General features: G+C 36.3%; 1 protein-coding gene across 4 annotated transcripts; it reads right to left on the bottom strand.

Moving 5' to 3' along the window:
* Positions 1-2,921: 2,921 nt before the first annotated feature.
* On the bottom strand, positions 2,922-12,528 carry LOC126794437 (protein ALTERED SEED GERMINATION 2). 4 transcript variants are annotated; one of them, XM_050521152.1, is made up of 20 exons: positions 12,276-12,528; positions 12,129-12,197; positions 11,318-11,395; positions 10,746-10,880; positions 10,563-10,670; positions 10,299-10,424; positions 9,718-9,833; positions 9,516-9,633; positions 9,168-9,273; positions 8,935-9,080; positions 8,674-8,841; positions 8,466-8,576; positions 7,664-7,775; positions 6,515-6,864; positions 5,363-5,453; positions 4,852-4,947; positions 4,692-4,762; positions 4,440-4,567; positions 3,598-3,710; positions 2,922-3,224 (listed from the first exon to the last, which is right to left on the bottom strand). In XM_050521152.1, the coding sequence occupies exons 1-19, from the start codon at positions 12,345-12,347 to the stop codon at positions 3,623-3,625; spliced, it is 2,289 nt and encodes a 762-aa protein (XP_050377109.1). In that variant the 5' UTR covers positions 12,348-12,528; the 3' UTR covers positions 2,922-3,224; positions 3,598-3,622. The 4 variants fall into 4 exon arrangements, with proteins under 4 accessions (XP_050377109.1, XP_050377111.1, XP_050377110.1 ...); XM_050521154.1 differs by having other exon boundaries at positions 3,598-3,704; positions 12,276-12,527; XM_050521153.1 differs by lacking the exon at positions 2,922-3,224 and adding an exon at positions 3,266-3,494.
* Between the last annotated feature and the right edge of the window lie 1,191 nt (positions 12,529-13,719).

Below are 13,719 nucleotides of genomic sequence, written 5' to 3'. Positions count from 1 at the left end.
GTGTAGGGTAAGTGACTTGATCACCGCTCCGGGTAGTTGGAATGTGAGCTTACTTCAAAGTTTGTTTAGACATAAAACTCCACATCCGATTCTTGCTATTCCTCTTAGCTCTTGGATTGTGAGAGACAGGTTTTTGGAAACTGGAAAAGACCGGCCATTTCTCCTTTAAATCCTCATACCGGTATGCTTTCCTTCATTCCTCTAGATATTCCCGAATTATTCAAACAGTTGAGGCTGGTTCGGAAGAAGTTGTGGAAGACACAGATACCAAGTAAAGCTAAGGTGCATGCTTGGAGCTAGTTAACTTGGATATTCTTCCTTCTCTAGGCAGTTTGCAATCTCATAATGTGGAGACCGACACTATGGTATGTATTTTGTGTGAGCATACTACTAAATTTACTCTTCATTTGTGCTGTGATTGTCCTTTTCCAAAATCGGTGATTTCGGTAAACCCTATTATCCGAGATGCTTGCTATCGATGGGGTTCTATACATGTTAGTGCCTTGGAGTGGTTAAATTATTGTCCTCTGGAACTTTCAGTGTCTCTGTTTGGAGAGTTGTTGTTTCTTCTATGGAGCATTTGGAAGGAACGTAAAGAGAGGACTTGGAATCAAAAGTCCATGGTTTGGACAAATATGAGTGTGCAGTCTCTAGCTTATTTATAGAATTTCAGGGCTCAAAATTCTAAGGTTCCAGTGGTCAATCTTAGAAGGAATCTCTGCAGTCTGGAGAGCTCCTCTAGTGGGACTGTTCAAAATCAATGTGGACAGTGTTTTTCATCAGAGTACCAAAAGTGGTGTGTGTGGCTTTGTGGTTCAGGATTCCGCAGGTACTATGTTAGTTGGTGGTGCTATTCCAGCTAGCGATCTTATTTCTGTTGAGCATGCAGAGCTTCTTGCTTGCAGCAGGGCGGTGGGTTGTGCTCTTGAGTATGGCTTTGTTCCTGCTATTTTAGAAACTGATGCTCAGGAAGTCCAACGCCAGCTTCTTGGTTATGATGCTCCTAATACAACGTGGTTGGGGAGACTCTATGATGATGTTGTTGAGACAATGAGCCCACATGGTAATTAGGTGGTTCAGTATACTGGCCGGAGGGGCAACAAAGTGGCACATATATTGGCGGTGAAAACTTGTTCTCTAGCTCAGGCTTCCTTTTATTTTTCAGTTCCTTTTTTTTTATGATTTTGTAGCAAAACTATGTTCCTCTTGAGTTTCTTCGATTTTCAATAAATGGCTGACCTTCAAAAACAAAAAGTTAACTAACAAACTCTGTTAAATAAGGTACAATAGTTTTATCTCTCTTCTATTATGAGCAGAACCCTAGCCGCTCCCCCTTTAGGGTTTTCAAAGCCCTACTACTATCTCTACTAGTTATCCTATCTTGTCATCTCTCCCATACCTACATTCTTTCACCGATCACCATGTCCAGCCTTGAGGAAGTCACCATCAATTTTGCTAACTCATTGGCTCTTGCTAGTGAAGATGTCATCGATGTCTCGTTCATGGATCCATCAGATGATCATGGTTTGCTCGATAGTGGTGGTGGTGGTGATATCATATTGAATAATACAACCACACTTGACAACAATCAATCTTTGAGGCAGCATCCAGATCTTCTAAGGCATGATAGAGACCAATTCAAATGAAGCAAAATAGCAACAACCGATGCCGGTTTGCTTCCTTGGCTAGCAATGGGCGATGGGTGGTTGCAGCTAGGGCTAGCGGCAACCAAGCTACAATCCTTGTCTAGGGTTTTATAAGATAGATTTTGAGCTTGAGTTTTTAAGTTTGGGTCTAAACTCAATATTTTAATTTAGTTTAGTATTTTATCTATTGCTATGCTTGTAGTAGTTATAGAGTAGGGAAACTTAATTTGATTTGAGCTTATTATCAAATAATAGATCTATACCGCATATTAGTTTTTAGTTTAAACTCATAACATCTTGTCTAATGCATGAATACAACAGAATAGTATGTAATGACTATTCAGACTACAAAAAAAATATTAAAAATCGGTTGATTTGTCATAAAAAAAAGAATTAATTTATTGAGTGAACTGAATGTTCGGCATGAGATTTATTATATAGTATTGAATTTACAATGACAGTGTAATGTATAATTGAAAACACTATCCTAACAGTGTTCTTGCAGCTGCTCTAACTTTAGTTTTCTCCAATATCTAATTCAACTTGGTTGCTATATATAGATCTATCAAAATCTTTGGACTCGGTATATGGAATCCTTTTATTTACAAGTTTCACGTTCAATTGCAACCATTAAAACTCGCATTAAATGTTCATTTACGTCCCCTTTTCTTTCTCTCGTTTCCTTTTGGACACAATTCGCATTCATATAATGAATGGATCACGAATCATGGCATTTGCGTTGTCTATGTAGACATAACATGCGTTCTGCCACCTCTGCGAGACCAATAGAAGCGCTGCTCTGCGCAAAGTCGCCAGCTCATAAATCACATAGGAACCAATGCCAGCATGGATTGAGAAACACTACAATTATAAGCATCCTGTTCAGAAACAAACTAGCGACATAATAGTGTGTATTGACAGATTCATTTTTTAAGTTTCTTAACTCATGATGCACACATCAAACAATTATACGAGTCAATCAACTGAATCAAGGAACATCATGAGTTGCGATCACAAAATCTGTAGAGTATATCCAGTCCTTTCACAGATCGGGCTTTAAAACTATTTGCAATCTATAATTGGAACGAGTAACACGACATATTCCATTATTACAACTTCAAAGCAAGTATTGATATAAACCCTAATTCTTAGAAGAAGAAAAAAAAAGGCCCACGGAACATAATTATGAAATTTGGCGAAAAGAACGAACAATCGAACATGTTTGTGGAATTCAGATAAAAGTAAAGAGTTCCTATTAATATACATATATATATACATATATTTATCAAATATCAACCAGCACTTTATTATCTGCTTTCATATCCTATACACAATAAGGAAAATAAGCAAAATAAGTACATAATAAGCACGAGAGCAAAAACATCAGACAAGCCAAGACATGTTGAGAATCTGTACTACTATACAGATTCACAAGGCAAATGTTTGGAGGGGGATAGTGACAAATTGTATTAGGGAAAACTTTAGCGCTGAAGACAGCATACCAGCAACTGGCTATCCCATATTGCTAAACAAGAACCGCAACATTCCCGGTCGCCTCATTTACAGTTGAGCATATATCTGTACCAAGACAAATAACATCACTGCTCTAGAATCATACACATTGTCAATCCTTATACCTAACAAAACTCACTCTGCTAAAGTAATTTTCATAGTTCAACAACAGAACAGTGGAACATTAGCTAACAACCAAACTTATGTCCAAAATCTGTATACTTTGAATCGATCATCATATTCCCATTTAAGACTACATAATCAAATTGAATTCCCTGTGTGTGTATACTATGTTTGTCCGCTTGCCTGTGTCAGGGAACATATCACAACTGTGACCTGTCGAGATAAGGCCACTATATTGAATCTCTTACAAATCATGTATATTAACCTCTGGAATAACATTAAAAACGAATTTCAGATATTAAGATATGAGTTCTACCTCCATCCTCCCATTATAACACTTTTTAGCTCTGAGCACACTCAAACGGGTGCATGCTTCCTTCAGTAAAATCATGCATTCGAAAATGCTCAAATAGATCAGAACGGCTGTACCTAGCAGAGATTGTATTAGTCATTGGATGAAATGATATATATGGGCTAGATATCTATAAACATAACCACCATTCAGGCAAACATGATTTTTTAGATGCACCTCAGAGTTTGAAGTGTAGACCTCAGACGTACTCACACTAGGTTTTGAAGTTTCCAGATAAATCAAGAAAGCAGTGTTCGCAACGACATGAATATATGTGAAGCTATCATGCAGTAGAACTTGCATAATTTTTTGCAACTGCATAGCCATCATTATCTCAGAAGTTGAAGCATACGCCTCAACAGCTTCAGACTAAAATTGAAGTTTCAGTTCCAAAGCAAAACCATCCAAAAACATGGACATGCGTAGATTGATCTGAGCATGCATAAGAACTTGCAGCGTTGAACAGCTACAGTTCCCATTGAACATTTCTAAAAAAGGCTCAGGAGAAGAGAGAACTCAGGTGGAAATCATAGAATATAAAGTTGAAAATGCACTGTATTTATAGGTAACATAGACCTAGAGACATAGCATGAAAGGTTGCCAGTTATACAAGCAAATATGTGGACAAACTTGCCGACCAAAATAAAAGACAAAAATGAAAGAAAACCATATGGAAGCATAACCTATTCCTTCTATAACATACAAAATCAATTTATAAATAACTTTTTTTTTTCCAGCAAGGGCAACAGTTCAGAAGCTTTTTTTTTTGTTTGGAAATGAACAGTTCAGAAGTTGATAAGCCTTACAGGATGGCTTCAGGATTATGGCTCAATCTCCGCTGATTAGCCACCAAAACATTAGAAATGTTAGCAGTTTCTGGTCCAGCAGCTCCACCAGCTACACTAGATGGGACTGAAGCACTTGGGGTCCATAACTACAACAACCAACCAGACAATATTTAGTCTGTTTCCCTCAATTTGAAGAAAAAAAATGAAAAAAGAAGAAACAAAAAAAAGAACAGACAAACAAACTCAAAAGAGTGCTTTCATAATATGCACCTTTATTGTGTTATCAATCCCACTAGTTGCCACCACACAATCAGAGGGATGGCACTGCACACAGTTCACAACTGCAGAGGAAAGAAAAAAATTGTTAATAAACCAGCTAGAGGAAGTTTTACTCCCATTAATTGTTTTGTGCTGCAGGGAAAAGAGTTACCAGCTTCATCTCCTTGAAGCAATTTTATAAGTCTGCCAGTTTGTTTTTCCCAGATAAACCATCTGCCATCATCACTTCCACTAGCGACATATTCACCTTCCAAACAATGAGGAAAACAGCATTCATGATTATACAAGTTCCCCAAAAACTCTTATCTTTTGCTTTGATGTATTAGTAATAAAAGTGAACAATCAAGATTAATCTTGGCATCAAGCACTGAGGCATCATGTGTGTTGATGCTCTTTGACCTCTCATAAAAGCATAATCTTTGAAACATAAAGATGAATCACAAGAAAATATAACCAACAAATTTTGAGCCACAGCTATAACACACAGGTTGTAATGAGGATGTCTTTAACAGATCACTGAAGGAAGCACTCTAGACATCTACCAAAAATCTAAATTCTACATTGAACAGTAACATTGAATCTTGAAGAATGACCAAGGACATGTAATATTTCATGACATTTTTATCCCTAACATACTATAGATCAACACTAGATAGAACTACCTCTCTGGCCAAGAAAGCTTGCTTGCTTTATGTCAGTTCCAATGTTGCAATGACCGACGTATCTCTGTTTCATATCAACCACGGCCTCGGGCTGCAACATATAATGAAAAATAAAAGACGTGAATTGCATTCATTTAAACAAACAATTTCATCACCATAAAGGAAGAAAACAGTAGGTTTAACTTTGAAGTCATCCTACATGAAGGCAATTTGACCAATAATACAAAAGAACAGGTACGAATTATAAAATTGAGTTTCCCTATTGCTAAAGCTGATACAGACTTGAGAAAGAAACGCAGAATAAACCTAACTCATGACAACAACAGCAATACCACATCACCAACAACAACCCAATGTATACGCAGAACTAAAGTCAACAGCTTTTAATCAATAAGGCCAATACTACCCTGCCATAATTCTGTACAACACCTAGACAAGTTATGTGGCATTTCTTTAAGACTCCATTTCAAAAAGCATTTAAAATGGATTGAAACTATGGCTGTACAATGTCCAGTGGCTAATGCCCCATCGTGATTGACTGAGCTAAAGGAAAATGTGGTTCTTTTAGCGTTATCATTTAAAACCACATTACCATAAGGCCTCTTTATAGACAGTCTCCTATAGAAGTTATCCAAACTAACTGACAATAGGAAACTAAATAACCAAATCCAAAATTTTGAAGTAAAAGAATCATCCTATGCTGCCAAACCTATAAAAAGTCAAATTTTTCTCTTCATACATCCCTCTTTTTATTTTTGAATGGCAGAGTTCATGCATCCTTCATTAGAGGCCATAGGATCGCAAAAATAATAAAGCACATTAAAAACATTTGCAATGTGAAAATCAGGTTGAAAGAAACATAAGCGAACCACTTTTTACAGTAAACAGTGATTCGTAATTGGACCATTTATGGGTTATACCAAAGATGAAAAACAATTGCAACCCAACCTTGAAAAACATAGTTAAGACTAAGAGTATAGATAGATAACTTGGCACAGCTCCATATAGAATAAGGCCTATGCAAAAAAAGAACTTAACAACATAGGTATGCCGCATATGTTTTCATCATTAACCAAAGAAAAAGGGGTGCCTCAACAAAACAATGACATGTTACCAATCTGGAAATGAGTTGCACCATAAGATGAAAAGGACCTGATATGGGAGTCCTTCATTTTGAGATGATGACGACTGAGATCCACAACAGCCATTTGCCCTCTCAACTTCCCTAGAAGAATCACTTCTTCGATGAATTCTCAGATTTACACTTCCATGTAGAATATTAGGCTCGAAATCTTGCTCTTCATCACCTGACATTGACGTTTCAAAATCCAATTCCAATTCGTCATAATCAGAATCCTCTCTCTCAGATCTAGGCCCATCTTGTGAAGCTTCACTATTACTGTCAGATCGGTAAAGTATGTCACTAAGTGATAGCACTCTTCCACCCCGAGATTCAGACCTGGGTGCTCCATCATTAGGCTTGCCATTTTTTTCAGACTTGGCTAATCACAGAACTATACAGTTAGATTACATAGTAAAGATATAGACGCAAGAAATAATGTCCTTGAAATTCTCAATCAATTCATTTTTATGGACTATTTGCAGCAGTCTTAAACATTTGAACGTAGCAGTGACACAGTGGGAGGTACATTTGATCTCTTTATATTCCAACTATACATAAAGGCTTCCTCTAACAAACTGATTTTTTCCATGTTTAATTTGATGACAACATACAGTTGAACCAAAAAGTTAAAATTGCAGCTTTTTCTCCTTGCTGTACTCGACAGTGAAACTAATACACTGCTCTTAATATCGGACATGGAGTCTGTGGGAGTTCAAAAACTTCAAACATGAAATTCAACTAAAGAAAGGATGAATCTATCTATAAAAATAATAATTGGCCTCTATTCAAATATCTATTCAAATAAAATTTAGTTATATAGTATGATGTATGGACCACCCAACCAGGCCAGAGAGGAGTGAAAAAAAAAACTAGAAAAGGATGATCAATAATTATGTTGTTGCAGATTATCCCATCATATAAGACATGAGGTCATTAAAGCATGAGTAAGCCCTAAAACAAGGCAAGAAGTAGGGGCATTGACTATCAGAGAAAAGACAGATCCCACTAGTTTTACTGTCTATCCGTTCAACCTATAGAGGCCACACCGTTACTATACTAGATAAAATTAGCAGCTAATTCAAATCTATGTTGCTGCAGCAAAGTATCAGAGAATGTACCAAAAAATGCAATCTACTTTACTTGGAACCAGAGAATGCACAAGAGTCACAGTCACCAACCTGCAGCAAGCTCTCTTTTTATACTCTCCAATAGTGCTAGTACCTCAGAATGCGATGGGTCTAAAGATTGGGCAGCCATAGCAAATTCTAGAGCTTCTTTGTGTTTGGCCAACTGCAGGAATATAGCATTCATCAATAAACAACACTTTACCTAAAGCAAAGACTCCAAACTCCAAAGTGCATACGTATCAAGCTTTTTTCACTTCATTCATAATCTAACGAATGTTTCTTAGGTATAAACAGAAAATTTATGATAATAAAGAAGCTGACAACATTTTAAGAGCAAGAAGCACCAGATCATGCCGTGTGATACTCTGGAACAGATATTTCAGGGTCTATTAAGGCATGGATTGCGAAACTTTATATATGCTACAGTTCCCTTTAAACTACTCCTACTATTGTAACAGACAAACCCAATTCTATGTAAGAAATTTGTTCGCAACACTGCTCTTCAAAATAATTGATACTTTGTTTTGAAAAACCATTGCTTTTGCTACAGGTCTGCAAGCAAGAAGAATAGGAGCTAGTAGTGTTTTAAAATGCTCAATTAGTTCAAATTGGAATTAGTACAACTCGATGTTATGGTAGGTGGAAAATCAAAGATCAAAAGATTTTATATATTTGCACTTATCTTTCGGTAGCGATATTGAAGTAGATTTAAAATTGAAATATTATAATCTCAATCTGAGCCGCATATATAGATACAATTATCTCCTAACTGCAATTCTCCTCCACCCCTGGCCCACCCAATGAAAAACTAAAAGCTCAGAAAATCACCCACTCAACTGCAGTACAATACTACCTGTGACAAAGCTTCAGACATATAGTAATGAGCTCTGAAAGATGAGCTATCGATTTTCCGAGCATTATAGCAATCTCTTATGGCCATATAAGCATCATTTTTCCACTTACGCTGAGAAAGAAAAATGGGAAAGAAGTAAGCACCAGAGAATCTCAAAAAATAAGGAACCAGTAACAAACCATGTAGCTATGCTTAATATCAAAAGAACCTTCAGCAACAATGCAGCACGAGTACAGAGACAATCATGCCTTAGTATAGGGCCAATATCGCCACCATATCCATCCAGCACCTCATTGCATGCCTCAATGCCATGATAAAAATCCCCCTCCTCCAAGGACTTCTGAGCACTTTGAGTTAGTTTACTGCACTTTTCATGCTGCAGGAAAACGTGTTAGATACTAAGCTATGACCAACTTGCGGAAAGATAAAAGTGACAAGAAGGAATAACTCTAGAAGAAACGATGCACACCATAGCAGTGGCCTCGCGTCTTTTAGGAAGACGACTTTTGAAGACTCTGGATGGTGGTTGCTGCAGTTCTAGCCCATTCAGTATAGGTGTGAAGCTCATTATCTTTGAAACATCACCTGAATTATACTGGACAGCACTTCCACCAGCTGCAAATTTTAAAAAATCAAATAAAATTATTTAGCTGGTTTTTTCATATCGTACCCACTTTATTATTCTAGGCTTGATTAACATACCATGATTAACATTCATTAAATATACATGCTCCCCACTATAATTAAGTAGAACCTCTTCTCCATCTGGGCTAAATGCAACATGAGTTAAGTGCAAGCTTGTACCTCCCTGAGAGATAAAACTAAAATAGCATTAAAATGTATGTTTGGCAAGCAATTTGTTTTAATTTCAATGTACTAATCAAAATCCAAAAAACAAATCTTGGAAAATACATCTTTCTGTCCAAGAAGAAACTGGATGCAAAAAAAAAAAGAGAGAGCTTCACATTTCAAAATAAAAAAAGTTCATTTAAATCTACCACAAAGATCACGATCAATTTACAGCAGCTTAATTAAGAGCATTAAACTTACACGATCAGAGAGGTGCATTGGACAGAAATAATTAACACAAGGAGGTGGAGACATCGTTTTCTGGCAGGATGTCAGAGGAGGCAGCATCCTTCTATCATATAAACGCGCAAATGCATCACTGCAATCAGAGAAAACAAATCAGTCAAAATAGAAAAAGTAGCTCAAATACTTAACCTCTATGATAAGAATCAACAAGAAGTACCTCCCACCAACTAGTAGCAAATGAGGCCTAGTGGAACTAATATCACAAGATTTTAGAGCCAACGTATCTTTCGGAGGTTTAGCTAGTGACTTCTTTGCTCCAGACCGCAAATCGAGCTGCAATAAAGAACAATATGTGAAATAATGATTCTAGATGATTTTAAGAAATGGGGCCATAAGGGAAGCAACTAAGAATCTGGTTTTGAGATATAAGTTTACATAAGAAAGATGCAATAAAAAAGCTTTAGCACCAGAGAAGTGATCTATAACATATAACTAATGCAGATGAGATTTTACATTTAGGCATCAATTATGGTTCCTGGTATTGATGAGTTTCATGGGATGGAAATGTGGAATCCAATTTTCAATTGAATATTAATATCTACACAGAAGGTTAGAACCAATTAGGCTATTTGGTACTAAATGATTGAACTTACATAAATCTTGATGGTAAGAAGTTGGTAAGCAAAAACAGCCATATCTATAACCAAAGGTCTAAGTTATAGAGTGACAAAATCAACTGGGGTTTGGATCTTATAAAAAAATGGATTTGAGATTGCTCTAAATAAAACGAGCACTTACTAAAACACTACGACATTTTTTATCAGGTTCAGCAGGAGCACAAGAAGTGGCCTCTCGAAAGTCATGCTGTCTCAAAGTTCCATCTTCACTTGCACTCCATACCACATTGGGGTTTCCAACTTCGACCTGAGATAAAGAAATGCAGCAAGTGTGGGAACTCACCAAAACAGACAAGTTCGACATACATAAAAAAATGAACATCTCCTCAGTAAAAGTATTAAGAAATGAATTAAAAGAAACTTTTCTTCAACTCAAAAATCTTACAGCTAACTTTTTTACTCTTCTTGAGTGACATTTATATAGAGCTGATGGAGAAACAGCACTATCTTCAGGTCCTCTCCCACTTAATTGAGACAAATTAAATAATCGGACCTGCAAAAACATAAGGTATATAAATACTACTTAACTCTGAGCAAATAGAATTAACAATTGAGTTGAAAACATTACTTCTTTATCTCCAGCACCAGAGGCAACAAGCTCATCGGAAGTTTCAGGGATAAATTTTGTACAAAATATGTTAGTGCAGTGCCCAGTCTCTATAGAATGCAAAAGCTTTCGACCATAGTAGCTCCAAATATTTATCTGCACAACATGGAGGTATTGACGATTTTTTGCATGTTGCAATGCATATATAACCTCAAGTCTTGAAATTTCATCTTCTTTTGTTTTGGACCTTCAGAAGCATTACTTAAGTTCATAATTGCCATGACAATAAGGTGACTGCAAGGAATGTAACTTATGATAAGCTCCATATATATAAACTACTTGATCCATGCAGACACAGTGACAGAAAGCACATGTAAAGAAATATGAACACAATTTCCAAAAGGAATTTTTTTCTTATCCCTACAAAGCAAGCAGAGTGAAAGTAAAAGTACTTGTGATCACAAAGTGTATCCTGAACACATCATAATTCCTTCTATTATTCTACACTTCCTATCCATTATACTAATCTTTCTATCAGCTTATTACCAATCTATCACCTGGGATAATGTGAAGTGACAGTAAGACTAGCATACCCGTGTGTCATCTGATCCAGATATCAAAAGTGAACCTCTAGAATTCCAAGCAATCGAATTAACACAGCCCTGATGACCCTGTAGATCAAAGGGAGATAGATATAGAGAAATGAATACTTAATCAGGGTGACAGTGCAACACGACAGTGCAACATCAGAGTCTCATAAAATGATAATAGTAGAAATTAAAAATGTTAATAATCTACGAATGTAGAAAACTCTTCATAGCTGCCTCAGAAATTACATAATAAAAAGAATTGCTCACAAATATCAGTAAGTATAACAAATACAAATGCAAGTTAATGTCATTACTTCAAAGACAACATAAGCTGGCCACCATTTCAGATATTCAAACCCCATCCTCAAACCAGCTTATCTGAAACGTTGTACATGTTTGATACGGTAGAAACCTAATAACCTATATTTTTATCATTGTTTTTGTATATATATATATATATGCCAATAATGAGGCTTCATCTATAATATACTGTAATATACTTCCCTAATAAACTTCCATCTACTTTAAGTGAAATCAGTAGTCCTATCCTCATCTTTGCCAACAGCCTTTGCCTCACTAGTTCAGCACCTTTAAAATTACACAGTAAAATACTACACATTCTTCGAATGCCGGAATTCACTATATTCCAAATTCCTAGATTACTAGTATAATACTGAGGCTAGATTATCACATTCTTTACTTCACAATTCATCTATATGGCAAATCATCATAATTGATAACAAAATAAAAGGTCACAGAGAAAATGAGAGATGTTAAGATTTTACACAGACGAGGCTGCGAAGCTGAAGCAAACCTCTAATTCGGTCTCCTGAGAAAGCCGCCGTACCAAAGACGAGTGCATCTGCAAGCTGTGATTAACATCCTACACACAAAAAAAAAATTCAGAGATCATCGAAACCCTAGCCGGTGAAGAATCGCGAAGGTGAAAGACAGCACTTACCTGACGAACGTCGAGGTATCGGCTCTCAATCAAGCCGTGGATGTTGCCGTCGTAAAAAGGCACGGCGTCCATTGACGAACGGGAAGCACTGGAAACCCGAACAACGGCGACGGTGGTGAAGCTTTTACCCGTAATCTCCGATTGTTTTTTTTTTCTTCTAAATTTGGGAGAGAAATAAGGAAATGATGATCGGTATTAATAGGGAGGGAGTGATTGATATGAGATGAGTGCATTTTCCGGTGAGGCCGTGTCGTGCTTTCTAGTGACTACGGCTCCTTGTGGGGGCCCTCATTTCACACGTCAGGTTTTATTGTAACCGCCAAAAAGCTCTAGTGTTGCACCTAAAACGACGCCGTTTTACCAAGCTGAAACCAGGAAGGTGTCGGTTCGTGGCTTCATGCTTCGACTTTGAGATTACTTCGAAGTTCGAAGGGTGTAGACTCTAGAGTCTGGATGGATCGATACTCGTAAGAAATATAAGAAAAGAAGTAACCGCGCTAACCCTTTATTTAAAAAATAAAAATGAAGAGAGAAAGGTATCTGCCGTAGTGAATTTAGGATTCAAAGTTTGGCTAAAAGTAAAAAAAAAAATTGTCAGTATAAATATATAACCGTGCAAACTTTTGACATCATTGAGTGTTTTAAAAATAAGGTAAGTATTCATGATTATAGAAGAATATTCTTAAAATCAATGACGAATTAAAATACCGAATATTTTTTTTTTCAAAATAATTAGATTGAAACTTAATCACTCGTACTTGTAATTTTAAATTCAATATGTAAAATAGTAAGAAGATTAGAAGAGTTGAATTAAGAATTTTAATGTTTTAAATAAGAAAAATACTTTCATGTAGAAAAAATGCATATTAAAAGTCTAATTTTTATAAATATATATAATATATATTTACTTTTTTTGTTAACACTAACATAGGAAAAAATTTGGAGCCACAAATGTTGCATGGGCTGGAGCCGCAGTGGGTATCTGGGGATTTTACGGCTCTTGATAGTTGAGATAAATCGATATATGGTTGTGTTCAAGGGTGAAGGGTCGACACTCCTTGGCTTTACAAGATTATAATGAGTCTTGTTATTAAGATATTCTTCTTGATGATGTTTTTATAAGTAGTGGGATTTAGGGATAATGTCTCCCTCCCTTTATTTTATGATTCTATTAATAATATAACGGAGGCTCCCGGATAATGGAGTTCTCGTCCTTTTCAAAAAAAAAAGATTATAATAAATGTGATGTCGAGCATATTATGAAAGTACGCAGTTGGGTTTACTGTACTTGAATGGTGAGTTTCATGTTACGTTACTGTCACACATGCACCACATGTATATACAACAGTATTACAGTTTTACCTATATAATCACAGTGCTTACTCACCTTTAATGTCGGCAGAATTTGTATAAGATTGTTTTGATTATAAGGTTGAACATGAAC

The sequence above is a fragment of the Argentina anserina genome, chromosome 5 (genome assembly GCF_933775445.1).
Source record: "Argentina anserina chromosome 5, drPotAnse1.1, whole genome shotgun sequence".
Taxonomy (NCBI): Eukaryota; Viridiplantae; Streptophyta; class Magnoliopsida; order Rosales; family Rosaceae; genus Argentina; species Argentina anserina.
This window is presented reverse-complemented; position numbering and strand designations above follow the sequence as displayed.

Coding starts and splice junctions, on each gene's coding strand:
- LOC126794437 (XM_050521152.1), bottom strand. CDS start 12,347: ATGGACGCCGTGCCTTTTTACGACGGCAACATCCACGGCTTGATTGAG. Junction 9,081..9,167: donor TTTAATGAATGTTAATCATG/GTATGTTAATCA, acceptor TAAAATTTGCAG/CTGGTGGAAGTGCTGTCCAG. Junction 4,948..5,362: donor AAGCTTTCTTGGCCAGAGAG/GTAGTTCTATCT, acceptor ATTGTTTGGAAG/GTGAATATGTCGCTAGTGGA.